The sequence below is a fragment of the Tenrec ecaudatus genome, chromosome 12, assembly GCF_050624435.1.
Source record: "Tenrec ecaudatus isolate mTenEca1 chromosome 12, mTenEca1.hap1, whole genome shotgun sequence".
Taxonomy (NCBI): Eukaryota; Metazoa; Chordata; class Mammalia; order Afrosoricida; family Tenrecidae; genus Tenrec; species Tenrec ecaudatus.
The window spans coordinates 127,546,052-127,567,821 of NC_134541.1; the positions used below are offsets into that span (position 1 = coordinate 127,546,052).

A 21,770-nucleotide genomic window follows, 5' to 3' on the forward strand; every position below is an offset into this window, starting at 1 on the left:
CCCACGCGGGGCCCTGGGGATTCCCGGGCGCTCGGGGAGGGACGCCCGCGGCGGGCGCGCAAGCGCGCTGAGGCCTCGAGCCCCAGGAGGCGGGCGGGTGCGCGCGCTCCCTCGCGCACGCGCGCGCGCGGAAGGGGCGACGGCGGCGGCGGTGACGCTGCTGCGGCGGACGGCGGCGCGGGCGGCGGCGCGCAATTCCCGTGTCCTGGGAGCAGTGCCCTGGCCCCCGCCGCTCCCACCGCCGCCATGTCGGGCCGGTCGGTCCGGGCCGAGACCCGCAGCCGGGCCAAGGATGACATCAAGAAGGTGATGGCGGCCATCGAAAAAGTGCGGAAATGGTGAGGGGCCGGAGGCGCGGGCCCAGGCGGGCGTCGCGGGCCCGGGCCCCAGGGGGCACCTGATTGGCTTGCGGGGTGGGAGCGGACCGGCCGGCGCTGGGGGAGGGGGCGAGGGGAAGGTGGGAGGAGGGTCCCGCGCGTCGGCGTGAGGTCAGAGGGCGTGCCGGCCGCGACCAATCAGCGGCCCGCCCGGCTGCTGGGCCTGCCCACTTGGCCGCGCGTCGCTCGGGAGGGGTTGCGGGCTTCCGGCCGGAGAGCGGTCCCGGGGCCTTGCGCGCCGCGGCCCGGCCGGGCCCCTTCGCTCGGGCCGGAGCGGCGCCCGCGCCCCGGGCTTCCCGGGCCTCCTCGAGCGCGTCTCCCGAGGGCCCATCCTAATAGCTCGCGACCGTTAAGTGTGGAGTGCGCCATCCCGAGCGCTCCCTGTGTACACGCAATTAAGTTTAGCCAGAGTTTGTCCGTCCACCTGCTCGCGCGAAGCCAGCCGGGCCAATGAAATGGAAGCCCATCTCCTCCTCCAGCATCCTTCAGGCGGGCCTTCCGACCCGACCCCCGCGCGGCAAACCTGCGTGGTGTTTTCTGCCGTCTTGGTAGGAAACGCCCCGTCATTAATGACACCGTGAGCGGCTGTTTGCACCACATTTTCACGTTGTACTGCCAATTACCCGATGCCTTCTCATGTCCCCCATTAAAAGCCCGGCTGGTTGGAGTCGATGTTTGTTCCCTTCTGGAACATTTCCCTAACTCCTCCCATCCCCCGCCCTCCACCCTTTTGGGGGACATCTTTACCCAGGTCAGTAATTGTACTTTGCTTGTTTCCTTACAAGAGGAAGCTCCTTAAATCTCTATCCAAGGGCATCTTATTAGAACTGGGAACTCAGTAATGAGTTATTTTTCCCCCTAAATCGATGGCTAGGTTTTAGTTGCACCTAAGACTTGATCTTCCTCCCCCTGTCCCCCCAGTCTGTGTTCTCACCAGCAGCCTAGGTCAGGTAGCTGCCCCCTCATCTAGATTGGTGCTGTCTCCCCTGCCCATTCACCCCATGGCAGCCTGAGGGATGCCATTTCCTCGCTTGCAGTTACCGGAGTGATCTTCTAAGAGTGAAAGCTGTGTCCCAGCCCCAGGGATGGATGACTAGAGTGGCCTCCTCTTGCACTTGGCCGAAGAGTCGTCTCCTCTGTCCGCCCTCTTGCCTGGGAGGCTGTCCCCCCCTCCCCCCATCGCAGGCCTAGCTTGTAGATCTTAGCCCCAAAGTTGCTCCTTCAGTCACACCTACCAACAGCCGCTATCTAGACCAGCTCCACTTCATCGGTCTTTGCTCAAGCCTGAGAAATTCCTTTATGTTTACATTTTACCTACAGAAATGGCAATTTTATATGATTAAAACATGATTGGGGGAAAAAAACCCAAATGATTGACTAGCTCCTTGTGAAGTAAGTTGTTTAGGCTGGCTCTGGGAGAGTCGAACAAACTCACTGCCATTGAGTTGATTCTGACTCATAAAGACCTCATAGGACAGGGTAGAACTGCCCCTGGGGGTTTCTAAGACGGTGAGTCTTTGCAGGAGTAGAAAACCCTGTCCTACTCAAGAGAGGTAAGTGGTTTTGAACTGCTGACCTGGTGGTTGGCAGCCCAACTCAACCACTACACCACCAGGGCCCCTGGGAGGATAGGGATGGGAATCTTTCCCTGGCTTCATCCCCAGGGTCTTGTACATGAAATGTTTCTTGAGTATCAAGGAAATGGAATGGCCTGCCTGGGACCAAGCATCACGCTAAATCACACTCTGTTCCTGTGCAGGTAGCGTTTGCTGAACCACGTCGGCTCATTTTGATTTTTTTTGGTAATCACACATTCAAACAGGAAATGAGCTGGTTCACATCTGCTACCAAGTGTCTCTCCATTCGACCGTCTTTCCTGCTGACAGACAGCCTGCCTACAAAGAACCTCCAGGAGCCAGATCAGAACACTGGCATTTGACTCAGGACAAGACTTTTATCCCTCTCATGCTTTTGTTCATGTACCTTGTGTGCGTAGCGGGATCTAAGGGATCATCTCTGTTTACAGCCATCAGGTTGGTCCTGGTTCATGGTGACCCCAGGGCCAGCAGAGTGACTCACTCCTCTTGATGGACTGGAGACTTGGACCCTTGAGAGCTGCTTTTCAGAATTAGACGCTCAGACCTTCCTTCTTAGCTTTCTGAGTCTGGAAGCTCTGCTGGAACCTGTTCAGCACCCAGTAATGTAAGCCGAGAGCAGCCTGGAGACTTGGCGGCCCTGTGTACAACAAAATGAAACACTGCCTGGCCCTGCGCCAGTCTCACAATTGTTCCTATGTCTGAGCCTTTTGTTGTAGCCCTGAATCAATCCATCTCTTTGAGGGCCTTTCTCTCTCCGCCTATCCTTTGCCAAGCATGGTTTCCTTCTCCGAAGACCGGGTCAGTCCTGATAGCACGTTTGTAGCATGTGAGACAAAGTGTCACCATCAGGAGCACTGTGGCTGTCATTCCAAGACAGATTTGCCCGTTCTGTTGGCGGTCCATGGTATTTTGAATATTCTTTGCCAGTACTGTCATTCAAATGCATCAGTTCTTCTCTGGTTTGGATTTTTCAAAATTCATTGTCCAGCTTTCACATGAGGCAATTGAAAGGTACCCTGGCTTGGGTTGGGTGCACCTTAGTACGCAAAGTACATCCTTGCTCTTCCATACTTTAAAGAGGTGCCACAGATTTACCCAATGCATTTGTCATTTCATCTCTTAACTGCTGCTTCCATATACACTAATTGTGGATCCAAGCAAGACAAAATCCTTGACCACTTCAATCTCTTCTCCGTCATCCCCTTTTCGGGTGGAGGGGAAAGTGGTAGCAATATAATAGTTTGTCAGTTTGAGGATTAAGAGTGTGGGGGTGGAGTGTAGCCTGTCAATCAGATCATAGCCAATGAAGCCTCTGTGTTGGCCTGGCCTTCTCCTGAGAATTCTGGGAAATCCTATATTTCTTCCTTGGAGGCGGGAGATACTTCTTTCTGGGTTCACTCCCTGGAAGACACTCTACTGACAAGACACACGGAATTATGCTAGTGCCCTTAGTTGGAGAAACCACATGGAGACCCCTGCCAGCACTAGGATGCTTACAACGCCACTGGACCCAAAGACTTTCTACCCACTGGCCTGTGATCATCCTGCATGCCACATCATTGCATGTGTTTCATGAGTCTGAAGGGGACTTTGTGGATCAGTATTGGCCATATGGGCTGATACTGGAATTATGGGCTTGGATTGGACTAGGTTGGAATGTTTTCGTAATATATAATTGCCCTTTATATAAAACTCTTGGACACATGAGTATCAATGAATTTGCTTCTCTAGTCTACCTGGACTAACAAAAAAAGTACTCAGAGTCCTCCTGGCAATGAAAAACACTTTCGTACTGCAGCCCATCATCCAGGATAAAGTGTGGGTATCTGCTTTTGCAGCCCTCCAGCCCCACCCCAGTCATTTCGGTGCCCTGCACTAGGAGTGGTAGCTCCCACTGTGACACTGCCGGTCCCATCCTTTAAAGCCACCTTTCCCAGGGCGTGGGCCATACCTCCTCCAGAAGGTAGGTGAGGCGCAGCCGGGACAGCGGGAGGCATGCAGCCCGGCTGCTGATGGTGTCTTCAAACAGCCTTGATTCTCTTCACCTCCGGGCTCCTGCGGAGTCCGAGGAGCTCTCTGCTCCAGGGGCTAACTGCTCTAACTGGGGCTTTGGCCTTCTCGGCTCCCTGGCCACCGGCTTGTTACAATGGTTTCCTTCCTTATCTCCCTGCCCCCCTCTCTTGGAGCTCCCAGGGGAATAGGGATCACATCATATGCATCCTTTATCCCTGTCATGCCCTTGTATAAGAGGTCTTTCACTACCTGTGGAATGGAGTGAACTTGGGTCCCTACCCAAGTCTGAGAATTCTGTGTCCTTCTTGCTGGTGTAGTCCACAAGGTCCAAGGGCTTTATCACACTAGCTGGGAAGTGGCACGGAGTGGGGTCTGAACCAAAGGCATTTGGCATCCAGCAGTCCTTTCGGGAAGGGATTATTGGTATTTTCGGTTGCCTCATATGCTTGTGAAAGTTGGACCGAAAGGAAGACTGAAGGAAAACCGGTGTGTTTGAATGATGGTGCTGGTGAAGACTGTCGAAAGTACGGTGGACTGCCACAAGGATGAGCCACTCTGGGATGGAAGAAGGTTGGAAACAAGGATGGTGAGACTTCGTCTCACATGCTGAGGACCTGTTATCAAGAGAAGCCAGTTCGTGGAGGACGTCATGCTTGGTAGAGCGGAGGGGCAGTAGAAAAGAGGGATGCCCTCAGGGAGATGATTGACAAGGTGGCTGCAGCAATGGGTCCAAAACAAGGACAATTGTGAAGATGGCCCAGGACTGGCGGTGCTTTGTTGTGTTGTCCACTGGGTCTCTGTGAGTTGGAACGGACTCTGCAGCAGCTGATAACGGAAGGGACGGCTGCATATGTAGGGCATTCCGACGGGGGGGGGGGGGGCGCTCCCCTGAGAGGCAGAAAACACCGCTTGTGGACAGAGAATCCCCTCTGGTATGATCAGTTCTAAGAAATGTCTTTCTTCTAGGGAGAAAAAATGGGTGACCGTGGGTGACACGTCCCTGAGGATATTTAAGTGGGTTCCTGTGACAGACAGCAAGGAGGTAAGTGTGGGAAGAAGGCAAAACAAAAAGTCAACTTAAAAAAAATGTCTCTGTCTCAGTTGTACAGACTGGAAGGGAGCATACACACTGGCAGGCACCCTCTGCCCTTGGTCCCTGCGAGGCCCTCTGGCCATACGTCCCTGTCTGCCCCTGCCACTTCTCCAAGTCTTGGCACACTCCCGGCCCTTCTCGATCCCTTCCCTAGGCAGGTCCATCCAGTTCTCCTGGAACACAGCTGAGCCGTTGCCCTCATTGTCTGTGCCGCCATTAAGTGACAGCGGCAGAGCTGAGCAGTTGCCACCGCATCCTAATGGCCAGCGAACCCTGGCGCTTTTGGAGTCCTGGGGTGGGTAAGCTCACCCCAAAGCACCACGGAGGACAAGCCCGGTAGTCTGCTTCCTTCCAAAAGGGTGCACATGGCCTGGGAAACCCCCCGGAGCAGTCCCTCTGCTCACACAGCAGCAGCAGGAGTGGGACCGACTAGCTCAGTGGTGACCAGCACGAGAAGGCTCTGAGCAAGCCTGCTGCTGGGATGCTGCCTGCCTGCCTGCCTGCCTGCCTGCCTGCCTGCCTGCCTGCCTGCCTGCCTGCCTGCCTGCCTGCCTGCCTGCCTGCCTGCAGTCCGGTCCATGGCCTAGCCTGTGGGAAATGTAGGCCGCTTGCTGAATGAAAGTCAAGAGCAAGGAGCTGAGTTATGTCCATATGCACTCCTTTCTGCTGGTTCTCTCGTGGGTTTGTTTGGATCTCTTCTCCCCTACCCCACATGACCCTTCCTCATCACCAACCACTTCCGCAGCAACAGCTCTCTCTGGCCCAGCCACCCACAGTTGAGCCTCTGGTTAGAACTCTTTCCTTGCAGCCTCTGCCAGACAGGCCAAGGCCAGCCCTTCTGCTCTGCTGGTTCTCCCCGCCCCAGTCAGAGAGTACCGGACTGGCCAGGCCCCTTTCAGGAGCTGGTCACTAAAAGCTCAGTCTCGTCCTTCATTCTGTCTGGGAAGAAGGAGAAGCATAATGCTCCTTGCAGACATAGGCTTGGGCACACGGTCAGAAGGGGCCAGTCCCTGGGGAAGGACACTGTGTCAGTGACCTAGGGGAGCACACAGTGGCTCCCACCGCGGGCTGCAACACTGCAGCAGTTGTGAGCCTGGCACAGGACCTGGCAGGTCACTCTGACCTAGTGGGGCCTCTGTTAGCCGGGCTGACCTGACAGCACCTGAGAACTGCACCAGGAGTCCTGGGGGCCGAGTGGCTCCACCCTGGCGGCGGACTGCATGGTCCACTACGGGAACCCACCAACCGCTCCTTTCTGCCCTCGGAAAGAGTGACATACAGTCAGGGCACTCACAGGGGGCGTCGGCCCTGCGCTACCCGTTGGCGGTAGGAGAAGGCAGCCGCAGCAGTGCGTGTTGCACCACAGGTGTATGCTTTTTCCTACAGGAGAGCCCGAGACAGGAATTGCTGGGCTTCGGGTGTATATTTTGACTTAGTACTATACTATTTAGTGTTTGGGAGAAGAATGAGGCTTTCTCTGCTGCCGTAAAAAGTTGCAGTGTGGAAAACCGACCCCGGCAGTTCTGCGCTGTCCTGCAGGGGGCCTGTGAGAGTCAACTCGATGGCAGCGAGTTTGGGGTTTGGGTTCGTTAACGATGAGCTATTTTCCAAGTGATTGTGCCAGTGTACACGCCACCTGAAAACAGGAATGTTCTCCTCGTGGTTCCACTTTGATGGCTTGTTTACATAATCCCTAAGAAGACTGAGTGCCTTTTCGGTGTTTATTAGCTGTCCAGGGCTGGTTCTGAAAGGAACAAAACCAGTGACGGCCATTGCAGGAAGTGGTCGAGGCTGTCAAGTCAGGCAGGAAACTTCTCCTGACCCGTGATACTGGGCTGATGGTGGTAGCCCACCATCTGCGGTCAGGGGATGACGAAACAAGAGCAGGGTTGAATGAGCATACCAACCGTGCCTTGCTTCCCGAAAGTGAGCAGGTTTTGAAGCACTTGCTGATGTGGATCGAAGATCGCAGGCTTCAGTGTGGGTTATGACTCATTGACACCAAGAAGACCCAAATCCTCACACTGGACCAATAGGTCACGTCATGGTAAATGGTAAAAAAGTTGAAGTTGTGAAGGATTTTGTCTTGCTTGGATTCTCAATCAGTGTTCATGGAAACTGCAGTCAAGAGATCAAAAGAGGCGCTTCATCAGGTTCATCATCTGCAGAAGAGTGTTGAAAAGCAATGGGGTTACTTTGAGGACTAAGGTGTGCCTGACCCAAGCCAGGGTACTTTCCATTTTCTCATATGCATTTGAAAATTGAACATTGAATAAGGAAGTCCAAAGAAGAAGAATTGATGTATTTTAATGGTGCTGGAGAAGACAAGGACTGCCAAGAGGACAAATCCACCTGTCTTGGAAGAAGTACGGTCAGCGTGCTCCTTAGAGGCGCAAGGGATGGAAAGACTTTGTCTTGCATACTTTGGATGTATTGTCACGAGAAGGACATCGCACTTGGTAAAGTAGAGGGCAGCGACAAAGAGGACGGCTCTCGAGGGGGTGGACTGACTGACACACTTTGTGTGACAACTGGCTCGGGCTGAGGGACAGTTGTAAGGATGCGGCAGGACAGTGTGCATAGATAGGGTCATTGTGAGTTGGACCTGACTCGATGGCACCTAACAATAATAGACTTCACCATAACATCCAAATGCACTGGGGGCAGGCCACACCCCCGAGAAAACTCCCCTTCCAACTGATTTGCTACTCACATCATATCGCTAACTGGAGGATGATTAAATGATGCCCTCCCAACCTCTGGGAGCTGTGGTCTTGCCATCAGTCCATCTCTTGAACTTCCTCTTTTAGGGAATGCCCATTTAAGTCTTTGGTCAACTTTTCTGTTTGTGGTCCTTCTGACTTTTCTGGATTTCTTTGTTCAGGACACCAATCCTTTAGTGACTCAATGGTATCAATACTTCTGTCTGTGGTCCCTTCAATAAGACAAAGCCAGTCAGAACCTGTTCCCTGCAGTGGATTTCCACTCGTAGAGACCAGCTAGGTTCAGAGTCGCAGTGCTCTGTCGGGTCCCAGTGCTGTGAATCCTCTACTGAAAGAGACCGACGGCCGCTTCTTTGGCCCGTGGAGCAGCTGGTGGGTGCCTACCTCCATGCTTCTGGTTGGCAGCCGAGCGCTTCAATCACTGCACCAGCAGGCCTCCTTTCTAGCAGAAACGTATCGTCTCCGGATAACCACTATTAAACTTCTTTCTTTTATATGCATTTGTACAAAACTAGTTTGATGTCTGAAGGAAGTCAAGAAGTATGGCTACGGGAGGTCATCTCCAGCCGCAGAGTGGTCGGGGGTTCTCCTTCTGGGGAGGGTGGGTTGTTTGCGGCCCTTGGGGCATCCAGCCTGACTCACCAAGCTCCACGGGTGTTGGTTTGTATGACGTGGGTTCCCGGCAGACCCTGAGGTTGGGGCTGGTTCCTGGGCCTATGGGCCGTGTAGACTCAGCAGGGGCTTGCCCTGAGCCGCAGGTTCTTCCAGGGGACTCAGTAGCACGGCTCCTGGGCCGGCGGGCAGTGTACACTCGGCAGGGACTTGCCCTGAGCCTCAGGTGCTTCCGGGGATTCGGTAGCACGGGTCGTCCTGCTGTGGATACTTTGGTCCCCGTGCACTTCATTTGTACAGCAGCGTAGGGGCGTTGTTAACCCCTTAAGGTGATAGAGTTCGAGAGACTTAGAGGAAAAAGGGAGGTGGCCGACTGGGAAAACATTTCTAACTGCAGCCCAGCCGGAGTCAAAGTGATTGATTGCGTGAAGTCTGTGTTCTTGAGCATGGGAGACGGGTCGTTGGACGCAATTGAGCCCTGCGCTGAGCAGAGACCAGGACGAGCAGCCTCATCCCACTGGGAAGGGCAGCCCCGTCTGTGAAAGAAAGGCGGCTCGCTGGGGAGCCTGAGATGAGTATGGAAGCGTTCAGATGAGAGTAAGGGGGACGCGTCTCAGTGCAAGACGCTAAGAAGCTCACTTGAATCGAGTTGCCCCAACAATGGATAAAATGTTTTGATAAAAGAAGAGACTAAATAAATAAAATAAAAGAAGAGACTACTTAAAACTCAAAGAAAAATTTGAAGCAGGACAATTCCAGTCTTCAACAATAACTGCAAAATCCTGGACTGAACCTGAATTATTCACAGAACTTGACTATACACACACACAGCTCTGTTAGCCTTAAGGACAATAGTGATTACCAGTACTGTTTGAATTAAGGTAAATGTCAATACTTGTTCTCTATAAAGGACTCTTAATAACTAAAGTAATCAAATAACAGGATTCATTGGACTATGAATAATTGAAGTAAATGGTGTAAAATATATTATGTTTATAAAGCCTATATTTTAAGAAAATAAAACTTATAATAAAACACACAAAAAAGAAGTATGGCTATAATTCCTAATAATCGTTATGAAACCAAGATGGCAAAAATGTGAAGTTAAGGTTGCCCAACATCTTTTCACTGCCGGTGGGCAAGACTGAAGAGACAGGCCAGGACTGGGGGTGGATAGGGAGAGGACATGCGCTAGGGCAGCTCTTGCTGTCCTTGAAGACTGAGCAAGTACGCTGTCATTGCTGGGGAACAAGGTCTTTGATGAGCTTTCCTGGGGCTCCTCCATGGGGTTTCCAATGTTGTCATCTTGACAGAGCAGGCGGCCTCATCTTTCCCCATGGAGCCAGCTGGTGGGTTCAAACCACCGACTTTTCAGTTAGCAGCTAAGTGCTTTGTACTATGCCACCAGGCCTCCTTCTGGAATAGTCGACAGCCTTGCAAAGTCATGTTCTTAAGACTCCTGGTTACCAGGGTCGGAGGGGGTGAGGGAGGGGGAAGGTCTAGGCTAGTTGGTAGACAGGTGTTAACTGGAGTGAAGGGGGAGAAGGAGCTGGGGGTTGGGAAAAGAGGGCAAGCCATGCCATCAGGAGGCTTGAGAAGTTGTTTGAGTTGTTGACTGCAGAGATGATGGTCTCATGCAGTCACAGTAAGAGGGTGTTTTTAAAGTCGTCGTTTGGCATGCCCAGCAAACCGGTCCCGGGTCTGTGATGATGTCACAACGATGTCTGCGTATGACAATAGGAAACAGTGCCATCAGTGTGGCTTTCTTGCTGAGAGGAGAGTGAGCATTATCAACTCCAACTAAATGGTGCTCCTAGTCCCCATGTCAATGCTAAATGGAGCCCTAGAAAGAAGTATGGAGAGGTCCATTTGCGCTCTGCCCGGTGGAAACTTCTGACTTTTGGATGTTCTCATTTGCAATGCTCGGATGGGTCACTCCCTCAGCGCTGGGCGGACATGTTGGTGGCTCCTCAAGACTTTGCGTCTCCCCTGCCCATGTCACTTGCATCCTGCAGGAGAGAGCTGGCGCTGTAGGGCAAGGTGGCCGGGTGGGGCTGATGGCTTAGGATTAGAGTGCGCAGGGCCTTCTGGCCGCAGCCCGCATCCCCGTGTCCAGCCAGCAGTCCAGTCTGTTCTTGCTTTCTGCTTGCCCTGCTCTGCTCCTAAAGCAGGACTTCTCTCACAGGAGTGCTGCATGGTTCTCGCCCAGTCACCGAGGGGAGCCTTGGGTAGAGTGTGTGGCCAAGGGTGGGAAGCTGAAGGGAGGCCACCGGGAGCTGTAGTGGAGTCACATAGCCGTCTCGGGGCCTCACACCATCGGGTAGACACCAGCAGGGTTCGGCACCACTGCCCCAGAGTCTTTCCATGACGCCTGTGTTCTCCCCTGGCCCAGGCCTCATCCAGACCTAGGGTCTCGCTGGCAGCACCCTCTTCCCTTGCTGTGGGTCCTGCTCGGCAATATCACGTTCCTCTTTTGTTCCCTTTCTAGAAAGAAAAGTCAAAATCGAACAGTTCAGCAGCCCGGGAACCTAATGGCTTTCCCTCGGATGCCTCAGCCAATTCCTCTCTCCTCCTTGAGTTCCAGGGTGAGTTGCATCCACGTCTTCCTTGCAGGAAAATGGCCTCTTAGAGCAGCAGTTCTCAACCTGTGGGTCATGACCCCCTTAGGGGTCAAATGACCCTTTCACAGGGGTCACCTAAGACTATCAGAAAACACATCTTTCCCATGGTCTTAGGAACCAAGACACGACTCCTCTACTTGTCTCCACATATGAGTACTCAGCGTGATAACATCATCGTGCCAACCCCATCACATACACCCCATACAAATACAGGTGTATGTGACAGGGTTGGTGCCACACGTAGAGAGCAGTTACTGTGTAGAAAGCAATGGCTATGTTGAAAGCAGCAGTTTTGGAGTTAAAATGACACTTCATGAATTTTAATTACTGAGTAAATGTAAAATCATATACTGTAAAATCAACTATTGCCAAAATATATATATCTGTACCATGGGAACTTATTCTGGATGCTGGTCGGTCTTTTTATGTTCAGCTGTGGTTGATGTGAATACTGCCCCCTTGTGATAGTAACAGGTATGTAAAAACACAGAATGGTAAATCATAGGAAACTTTAATGAACTGTATTGACTGAACTATGTCATGTATCATCTTTTGTATTATTAAAGCTATTGTTATATATTATTTTCATTAGTGAACCATCCCATGACAATGGATCGTGTAGAGAAGAACGTTAAGAAAAGAAAATATAGTGAGGACTTTTTACAGTATGGTTTTACCTCAATAATTACAGCAGGAATTGAGAAACCGCAGTGTGTTACTTGTTGTGAAGTTCTATCAGCCAAATCTATGAAGCCGGACAAACTCAAACACCATTTTAATAGCAAGCATCCGAGCTTTGCCGGCAAGGATACCAACTATTTTAGAAGCAAAGCTGATGGACTCAAGAAAGACAGACATGACACTGGTGGCAAGTACCACAAACAAAACGTAGCAGCCATTGAAGCTGCATATTTGGTGGCACTCAGAATCGCCAGAGCTGTGAAACCTCACACCATTGCTGAGGATTTACTGTTGCCAGTGGCCAAAGACATTCGAGTTATGGTCAGAGATGAATTTGTTAAAAATTGAGTACAGTTCCTTTATCTAACGACACTGTCCACAGACGAATAGATGACATGTCTGCTGATATTCTTGATCAGGTCACCCAGGAAATGAAATCTGCTCCACTTCCAATATTTAGCATCCAGCTTGACGAATCTACAGACGTTGCAAACTATTCACAGTTACTGGTTCACGTGAGGTATATTAATGATGGCGACTTTAAAGATGAGTTTCCTTTTTTGCAAACCTCTTGAAAAGACGACAACTGCATGTGATGTATTTGACACAGTTGGTTCATTTCTGAAAGAGCATAAGATCTCTTGGAAAAAGGTTTGTGGTGTTTGCACAGATGGGGCTCCAGCTATGCTAGGATGTCGATCTGGATTTGAACGTTTGGTGCTGAATGAGTCACCAAAAGTCATCAGAACTCACTGTATGATTCATCGGCAAAGATTAGCAATGAAGACGCTGCCACAAGAGTTACAAGAAATAATGAAAAGCATAAGTTCTGTCAATTTTGTAAAGGCGAGCACTTTATAAACAGCTGTTTTCGCAACTGTGCAACAAGTTGGATGCACCGAATAATGCTCCACTATTTCACACTGAAGTGAGATGGTTGTTGAGAGAAAAGGTTTTAAAATGTGTTTTTGAGCTTCATAATAAATTCAAAACGTTTTTTAATCAGAAAGCAAGACCGCAGTTCAAAGCACTTTTCAGTGAGAAAAATGAACTGCAGGAATAGCTTGCTTGGTTGACATCTTTGACATATTGAATGAGTTAAATTTATCACTGCAAGGACCAAATGCAACATGCCTTGATTTGTCTGAAAAGATCCAATGATTCCAAATGAAACTTCAGCTTTGGCAAAAAAAAAAAAATTGGATGAAAATAAAATTTACATGTTGCCTGCCTTATCTACTTTCTTTGAGGAACATGACATTGAACCAGACAAAAGGATTACGATGATAATTTTGAAAGAACTCTTGCACATGCTTACATACGAAATATCATCATACTTTCCAAATCTACCTGACACCCCATTTGCAGTTGTCCAGAAGCCCATTCACAAAGTGGAAGATGTTCCTGAGACAGCACAAGAGGAGTTCATTGAACTTACTAACAGCGATACAGTGAGAACTGATTTCTCCACAATGCCAGTTACAAAATTATGGATCAAGTGTCTGCAGTCATATCCCATTCTGTCTGAGACTATGTTGCGCCTTCTTCCATTTCCAACAACATATCTTTGTGAAACAGGGTTTTCCAGCTTGTTGGTTATCATGTCTAAATAATGAAGTAGACGTGTGGTGGAAGATGATCTTCATTGTGCTCTTGCAAAGACTGTCCTGAGAATGTCTGATCTGATGAGAAAGAAGCTATCTCAGTCTTCGCACTGATGTTGACTTTATGCATACTGTCCCAAAATGTAGCAATGTAGTTTACTATTGCTATAGTAAGACTGTTACCCATGCTTCAAGACAAACTTTCATTTATTTTATAATTAGAAATATTTCATTATTTTGTAATTAGAAATAAACATTTCACAGTATATTATTTTACAATATGTAAATATTTCATAGTCTCATGATTAATTACTATGCTTTCATTATGTTCAATTTGTAACAATGAGAATATGTCCTGAATTTTAGATATTTACATGATGATTCATAACAGTAGCAAAATTACAGTTATGAAGTAGCAACAAAAATAATGTTATGGTTGGGGGGTCACCACCACATGAGGAGCTATGTGAAAGGGTCACGGCGTGAGGAAGGTTGAGATCCACTGCCTTAGAGGAACCTTTTGAGAAGAAGAAAAATAATTCTGTGAATCGGTCCAGGGCTTGATCTGGCTGGTGTTTTGCTGAGCACCTTAACTACTACCTTCCCTGTGAGCCTCCCCAGAGCCCTACCAGACCAATGGTAGGATGCCCACTTTCCAGAAGTCCCTAATGTCCCATAACTCAGAAGTGATCCTGTAAGCTCCTGGATCCTCAGGACCTGACAGCTTTGTTCTTTAGATGTCTGTGAGATGACAGGGCCCCAGAAGAGCCTGTCCGCTGGAGTCACGCCACCCAACTCTGTCTTTGAGTGAAGGCCCTCTGGGTGCTGGTAGGGCCGTCATCCCCTTTCGCCCCCCAGAAAGTGAGTCCCAAGCTCAGGCTTCTCTTCCTGTCAGCCTGTGATAGAAACCGGGCCAGTAGCGTTTTTCCTCTTTAGAGAACCAGATCAGCAGAGAGGAGCACTCCTCAGTGGCGCTTTGATTAAAGGGGAAGATCAGTGGTTCGAGGGCACCAGCCACCCTTTGCAAGGGGAAAGAGGAGGTCACCTGCTTCCGCGAGGGCGTCCAGAGAACCTTGGGCATCCTCTGGGGCAGTGGTACACTGTCCGTACAGGGTCCTGGCAGCCAGGACTGACTCGAGGCCAGTGGGTTGGGTTTGCGTGATGCCCCGCCAAGCCCAAAGGGACAGAGCTGTGTTTGCCGCATGGCCTCATGGGAGGAAAGAGCAGCTGAAGAGGGAACACGGGGAGGAGAGGAAGAGGCGGTCACTTGTGAGGGGCGGGGTCACCATCATTTTGTTCCCTTACGTGGCTTCAGGAACCCCTGCTCTGTACCAGGGGTTTCATATCACCCCCGGGTTCCAAGGATCAGCGCTTCACTCCGGGACACTGCCTTCCCAGAGTGTGATGGGAGGAAACGGGTGGATGGCATCATCGGTGCAGGTGGACACAGGACCTAGTGGGACCATGGAAGAGAGGTGGCCATTCGCACCCCAGGGAGCCCCTGAGGCAGGGCCGCCAGGAGGCAATGAGGCTTGTGCTGCCTGGTGGAAGAGAGAGCAGCTTTTTTTGGTGACTGGGGGGATTAGACCAGCAGAAGGAGCAGGTGGGCAAAGGGGAGGGTCCCGCTCAGTGGCACCAAGGGTGTATGTGAGTGGGTGACAGTGCAGCTGGGGGTGCTTGAGATGGACTTTATCAGGCCGTGGTGGGGCTGTGTCACAACAGCCTTGAGAAGCACTGGGCCCCAGTATCTTCTTCAGGCAGCATGGGGAGCCCAGAGAAGGGGGACACTGGGAGCTGGGCAAGGGGGAGCAGTTAGGTGGCCGAGGCAGGCGGAAGCAGAGGCAAGGCGGTCAGCGCGGCAGAGTGACAGGGAGCACCTTCCTGGCAGTAGGAGTCAGTGACGATGCTGCTGGCTGGGAGAGGGAGGTGTTGTGGACTCCGCAGTCTGCATTCAGCTGGAAGGCCCCTGAGACCCTGCTGAAGCAGCCAGCTGCATTCTGGGCAGCGGAGGACCTGAGCTGGCCACCTTCAGTGGCCACCAACCTCCTTCCAATCCCTAGAGCCAGACAGATGGGGGTTTTCTCTGCACACCTTACACTGGGTGAAAGACAGAGGAGAAGTCCTGAGCTGAGGCCCCGCTCCGCACCGCTTCTCCCCCAACAGGGAGAAGATAGCAGGCCCTGCGGCTCTAATTACATGGGCTGCTCACCTTCCTCACTGAAGCGTTCACACTTGCAAAGGCTGACAGAACTTCCATGCGTGTCTCCAGCAGATGTCCTGCTGCCCAAGGAGGCGCCAGGCCTTGGGCTTCATTCTGCGCTCCACTCCCACCCCTCAGCTGTCACCTTTGCTGTGTTTGGCTTTCAGACGAAAACAGCAACCAGAGTTCGGTGTCGGACGTGTATCAGCTGAAGGTGGAGAGCAGTACCAACTCGAGCCCCAGCCCCCAGCAGAGCGAGTCCCTGAGTCCAGCACACACGTCTGATTTCCGCACCGACGACTCCCAGCCCCCGACTCTGGGGCAGGAGATCCTGGAGGGTGAGGCGGGGTGGAAGGGCCTTGGTGCTTGCTCTCCTTACCCCTTCCTAGAGGAAGAGCTTCCAGAGTGTTCCTCCGTGCCTCGGTGACCACCAGTCTGGAATGCGTTGGGGAATGAGTGTCTGCGTCCCGCCAGCGGGAGGACAGAAATAAGCCAGGCTCTGTCTAAGGCGCTTTTCGTAGTGGGTGCCAAAGGTTAGCACCATCTGGCGGTGGGGAGACGGGGTCCGGGATTACACTGCCTAGGGCAACTGGACGTCAGTTTAAACAGTCCTAGAGGCACAGTGGTCAAGCGCTCAGCTGCTAGCCTGAAGGTCAGTGGTTTGAGTTCCCCCAGCTGCTCTGCAGGAGAAAGAGGAGGCCGTCCGGTTCTGTAAAGATTCACAGCCTTGGAAACCCCATGGGGTAGTTGTACTCTGTCCAGGAAGGTCACCTGAGTCCGAGCCAGCGGTGGCTTGTGCCTTTATGCCCTTTGTGTTGATGCCCTTTGCCGGTTGCCCTGCAAATCTCGGTTATGACACGGCTACAATGCAAAGGCGTAGCGCGCTTCAGACAGAAAGTGTGTGGTGGAATGGAATGCTCATAATGGAGTCCCCACAAACGTTCTAAAGCTCCCGTGCATGGCTGCCTTAGACCATAGGCTCCCAAACTTACCTGCCCTGTCTACCCCTTGTTCCAGGGGAGAGCAAAAGTACACGGTGCCCTCTTGGCCGCGAGGAACTTTTGTACCACAATCCACCATGCAGGATAAAGTGTGGGTGTCTGCTTTTGCAGCCCCAGGACGTTCCAGTGCCCCTGGGGGTGGTAGCACCCACCTTGGGAAACCCACTCTTCACCACAATTGAGCATGTTTCCCTGTTAGCCCTGCCAGTCATATGTACTGTGTGCTGATTAGCGGCCAGACACAGCCGTAAGTGCCGCCTGTGGACATGTTGTTGGCTCCTCATGGCCACCCTTTCGTGGTGCTGAGCCACTGGGCTGAGCCGCTGAGGCCTGGGCCCAGCCGGATCCTGCAGCGTGCCTGTGAATGTGGGTTCATCCCCCTCCCTCCTTGAGAAGTTGGGTTTGCAGGCCAGCATTCTTCCCTGGTCACCAGGTCCCCTCCCCATTACCCAGAGAACTCCCCCCCAGGCTGTGGTAGAGCTCCCCTGGGTGGCTCCAGCCGCCTCCTGAGGGCCTGTGGTGACTGCTGTCTGCCCACCTTTGCAGAGCCTTCCCTGCCTGCCTCCGAAGTGGCTGATGAGCCGCCCACCCTCACCAAGGAGGAGCCAGTCCCGCTCGAGACACAGGTCAGGAGGCTCTTTGGTTTTCCTGGATTTTGAGAAGAAAGGAAAGGGCTTCCCGTGTGAGAAATTGGTCCTGCAGCCCTGGCTGTGCTGTGGGGAGCCTGCGCGGGGACGGGGGCTCGGGGTGGGGTGTCCAGGTGGTAAGGCCAGAAGGAGTTTGATGACCTGTGAGAAAGGAGAGGGGTGCAACCAGGGTGGGCTTGCAGTAGGTTCTGGCACATAATGCCCTGGCACCTCTCTCTCAGGTCGCAGAAGAAGAGGAAGACTCGGGTGCCCCGCCCCTGAAGCGCTTCTGCGTGGACCAACCCGCAGTGCCGCAGACAGCCTCTGAGAGCTAGCACTGCTGCGCCCTCTGCCTCCTGGCCCTCCTGCCTCTATTTATTGCATTCTGGTTCTGGCCATGCTGTGTTGCTGGGGTACGGGCAAGCACTGGGGTCCAGAGCCTGCACTTCTGGACTGGAAGGCTGGCATACGACTTGGGGTGGGAGCAGCATCTTCCCATCCCAAGCACCTGTGTCCGCTTGCGCCCGAGGAGAGGAGAAGGCACGGCCCTGTTGCACCCTGCGTAGGCTGGCACGTCGGCCACCTCCAGGCTCAAGGAGCCCCTCCAGGGAGCCGGTCTGCTGCAGAGCCGTTGGACCGACCGAGCTGCTGTCGCTTCAAGAAAGGAAGGAGATGGATGTGGGATGTGAAAGGCCGCTGGGGAAGAGCGGACCTGGGATATTTGAACTTGACTGGAGACCAGATTCCTTCGTGGGCTGGCCTGTGGGGCTGCTGTTGGAAAAGGACTTGGGAGGGGAAGGGCTCTTCTCCAGACAGAGGCAGAAAGCTCTCCTGATGTCTTGCCTGGTACTGAGGTGGCCCCGCCGCTAGCAGGCGCTCTCGCTGCTGATAGTCCCTTGTCCCCTGCCGGAGGTCTTTTTCTGTCCCCCCCAAATGCACATTTTTTTCACCTGTACATTTCATTCCAGCATTCCCTGCCCCCCACGGTCCCCAGCACTTGTGCCACAAACCGCCCCAGCAAGAAGGTGAGGTTCAGACAACAGGACCCTTGCCCCGCTCAGACTTTCTAGAAGGTTTCCTTTTCTTTGAAATCTGCATGTTTAATTAAACTTGGTGATTTTTATTTTTTGTTTCCAAAAAAAAGTTTAAGAAAATGGAAATGGGCAACAGTGAGTGAAGACATATTTTAGCACTGCATAGAATATTTTTAAAATTAAAATGATTTGAAATATGTGTTGTTGGTCGCTACATGCTTCTGTGGGGGGGGGCAGCCTGGGCTAAGTGGTGGTGACTGGGTGCTTGGGAAGTCACGGAGGGTGTGGCCTTGGCAACACCTTCTAATGCAAATGATCTGGAGACTTCCTTGGGAAGGGTCTTGTAGTTGCTCTTCTACTTCTGACCTTGTAAACACCAAATGCCACCAGCGGCCATACATATTTTCCAAAGTCCTTAAGAGGGAATCTTGAGTTTCTTTCAGCTAACAGTTTTATTGACATATTCACATACATTTCAGTGGTTTCAATATATTAAAAAGAACTGGGCAATCATCACCACCATCCTAGCACAGTCTCCTCACTGTGGTACCCATTATTAGCAGCTTCCCACACCCCAAACCGCCCCTGCCGCAGCCCTGAGGAACCACCCGCCGAGTTACTGTCTATGGACTCATCCAGGTGGACTCCATGAAAAGAAAATCATTCGGAACAGGAAAAGCCCAATCCAAGTGAAAAGTGTTAGTTTCGGGTTGGTTTTCTCCCCTTCTTGCTTAACGCTGAAAGAATTCACGCAGAAGTACTTTGGTAATCCAAAAACTTTTATGAGGGAAGGGAAGTTTCCAGTAGTACAGTCCCCAATAGTACACGCTACCCCTGCAAAGTGTGAAAGGCTGCATGGCGGGGACCGGGGATGGGGGAGTTGCGGTTTTGAGACGGAAAACGGCTGCTTCAGGGGAGCGTGAAAAACCAGGTAGAAAACAGCTAGAAAGAGGGACACAGATCCAGAAAAAAGGAAGCCAAGAGAGAGGCCCGAGCCCTGAGGGCATGCATGTGTACACAGTGCACAGGGGATCCTGCCCTCTGACCTGAATGAGGCTTGCCCTCAGTCTGCATTTTATTCCCTCCTACCCCCACGTGAAGGGGGGCGGGGCATGGTGGAGGATATTGGCCATTCTTAGTGGCTGAGTTCACGTGCATATGCGAGGAAATGTTACTGATGCCGTGTTGACTTTCACCTGCCACGTAGGTGACTGGTCCGAGCATGCCCAGCTTTGGATTGTCCCATAGGTGTCTAATATGTGTCTGATTTCCTTCAAACCCCTTTATTGTGTCATGGCCAGCTAATTTTTGCTTAGCATAGGCATTCAGTGGAGACAAATCCCTCTTATCCCTAATCTTTCAACCTTTCAAAAGCAGAGAGCAATAGAAACTAAAAACAAATTTAAAATGGGTCAAAAGGAAAAACGGTAATATGTTATATATTGACCGAAATATATCTGCAGTAATTCACTTTCCAATGCACTCTGAAGGTAAGACCATTTATATCCTTGGTCAATGGTCTGAGGGATCCAATGGAAGTTTAATTCAAAAGGGGATTCTACAAATGGATGCTGGGTTTTTACTGCCATCCATACCCCTCTGCAAATAGGATAGCATCTAAAGCTTCAATACAATTCCCTCCTCTGATCCTGGATTTTACCATTTACAATCCTTGGATCACACAGGCTGGTGCACTCCTTCAGTGTGGACGCAGCTGAAACTTCACTTAGATGACTGCCACTTCTAAGACAAGTCTTTAAGACCTCATACACCATAGGAGGTCCACTAGCCAGGCACCATCTGACTTTTTCACCCCACTTTGCTATCGGACTTACATCTCCAGTGATCATTTCATGAGAGCAAGTATTAAGCAGAGACATGTCATAAGAACAGATTGTTAATAGATTAGGGTTCATGATTAGGCATGAGCTCAAAATTTATTGTTATATCTAAAGTATACATCTCTGGTTCATTTTAGAGGCAGCATTAGCTCTGGGAAAGGGTGTATGTGTGTGCGTGTGTGTAAAAATACACAGAAAATAGACCATTTTGAAGGGTACAGTTCAGCACATTCAGGATGTCCTGCAAGCACCACCACTAATTCCAGAACCCTGTACTCATTAGCAATCCTTCCCCATTCTGTACCCTGTCAAACCAAAACACTAAACTCACTGCCATTGAGTCAAAGCTGACTCATAGCAACCCTATTGGACAGGGTAGAACTGCCCTCTGTGAGTTTTGGATACTATAATGCCTTACCAGCATAGAAAGCCTCAGCTTTCTCCCAAGGAGCAGCTGGTAGATTTGAACTGCTGACCTTGCAGTTGCAGCCCAAGGTGTAACTATTATGGCAAGAGGGCTCCCTCTCAACACCTAGACCCCTGGAAATCTCTGACCTGCTTCTGTCCCTATGCTCCTTTTTGTTCCTGAGGCCTGAAGAAGATGACTAGAGTCATGGATGAAAATAATCCTGTATTTTATGTTGTCCAATATGCTCATTCCACTATGATACTCCCCAAAGGGATGCTGTATTGGACAGGGTTCTCTAGAGAGACAAACCAAATTGCTAGTAATTATATATAAATATATTTATAAAGATAGATATATAATTCAAGAAAAAAAACCATTAAATTATATACAGATAGATAATACAAGAAATTAACAGTTAAATTATAAAGCAGTGAGACACTAGCAGTCCTTCAAGGCTTGAGAGCTGCCAGTTGCCAGTCCTCTTCTGTAGAGAGAGCTGGGCTATATATACCCAGGCAGCAAACAGCAAGGCAGGTCCCCAACTGTCATCAACTGTCAGTCCCCAGCTCCAGAGATGAACATTCCAATCGTGTGGGCTTAAAGGGACCTCAACTTACAGCGACACAGTCCACAGGCTAGGCATCCCACAGGTAGTGTACCCCTTTAAACTGAGGCACAGAACAACCAAGGTGAGGCTCACTCTGCCCTTCAGTTAATCCTACTTGTGTTTATCGGCCAGGCTGGCACAATAAACTATAGCAGATGCCAACAACTTCTCTGATTTCTCAGGGGAATTGAAAGCTCCAAGTTCGGCTGCCTTGTTTGGTCATCCCTAGTAACTTTGTTCTAGAAATCAAATTGTCCCATGAATATCACCGATACTGGAATGATCATAGGTGGCACATAAGTATGTTTCAATAAAGATGAGTTTAAATGTATATATAGAAGGACTTCCGGGAAGATGGCAACAGAGTAACACATACCAGAGGGTCTCTGCAGAATTCAGCCCAGGAGAGTTACCTAGAGGGAAATTCAACACTGCTAGAACAAGCGAGAGGAGCATCATAAAGATAAGTAGGCACAGACCCATGGCATTTTGAGGGGGTGGGGGCTTTTGGCTTACCTCAGTGGAGGCCAGCTGGCGCTTGACCTTGGCCCCGCCACTGTCTCTGCTAGGAACCTGTAGGGCAGCTTGGTCTGAACACAGCCATAGTTTGCCACCACCCACCCAGGGGCAGGGACTGGATCCTTGCTGCTCCATTGGCAGGGATCAGGGTTCAGCTACATTGTTGCTTTTGTTTCCATCTCCTCTCTGTCCCCCCCACCTTGGTCTTGGA

General features: G+C 51.1%; 1 protein-coding gene and 1 pseudogene across 2 annotated transcripts; both read left to right on the forward strand.

Moving 5' to 3' along the window:
• The first annotated feature begins 135 nt into the window (after nucleotides 1-135).
• Nucleotides 136-18,382, forward strand: BCL7B (BAF chromatin remodeling complex subunit BCL7B). 2 transcript variants are annotated; one of them, XM_075564869.1, is made up of 6 exons: nucleotides 136-338; nucleotides 4,955-5,030; nucleotides 10,905-11,001; nucleotides 15,690-15,860; nucleotides 17,070-17,149; nucleotides 17,392-18,382. In XM_075564869.1, the coding sequence occupies exons 1-6, from the start codon at nucleotides 247-249 to the stop codon at nucleotides 17,482-17,484; spliced, it is 609 nt and encodes a 202-aa protein (XP_075420984.1). In that variant the 5' UTR covers nucleotides 136-246; the 3' UTR covers nucleotides 17,485-18,382. The 2 variants fall into 2 exon arrangements, with proteins under 2 accessions (XP_075420984.1, XP_075420983.1); XM_075564868.1 differs by lacking the exons at nucleotides 15,690-15,860; nucleotides 17,070-17,149; nucleotides 17,392-18,382 and adding an exon at nucleotides 11,630-13,609.
• Nucleotides 7,126-9,591, forward strand: LOC142422257 (cytochrome c oxidase assembly factor 6 homolog pseudogene; annotated as a pseudogene).
• Nucleotides 18,383-21,770: the final 3,388 nt, after the last annotated feature.

Bases quoted from the DNA above. Each gene is read 5' to 3' on its own strand.
- BCL7B (XM_075564868.1), top strand. From the start codon at position 247: ATGTCGGGCCGGTCGGTCCGGGCCGAGACCCGCAGCCGGGCCAAGGAT. The intron at 339-4,954 runs GTGAGGGGCCGG...TCTTTCTTCTAG, and splicing joins ATCGAAAAAGTGCGGAAATG to GGAGAAAAAATGGGTGACCG. The intron at 5,031-10,904 runs GTAAGTGTGGGA...TTCCCTTTCTAG, and splicing joins CTGTGACAGACAGCAAGGAG to AAAGAAAAGTCAAAATCGAA.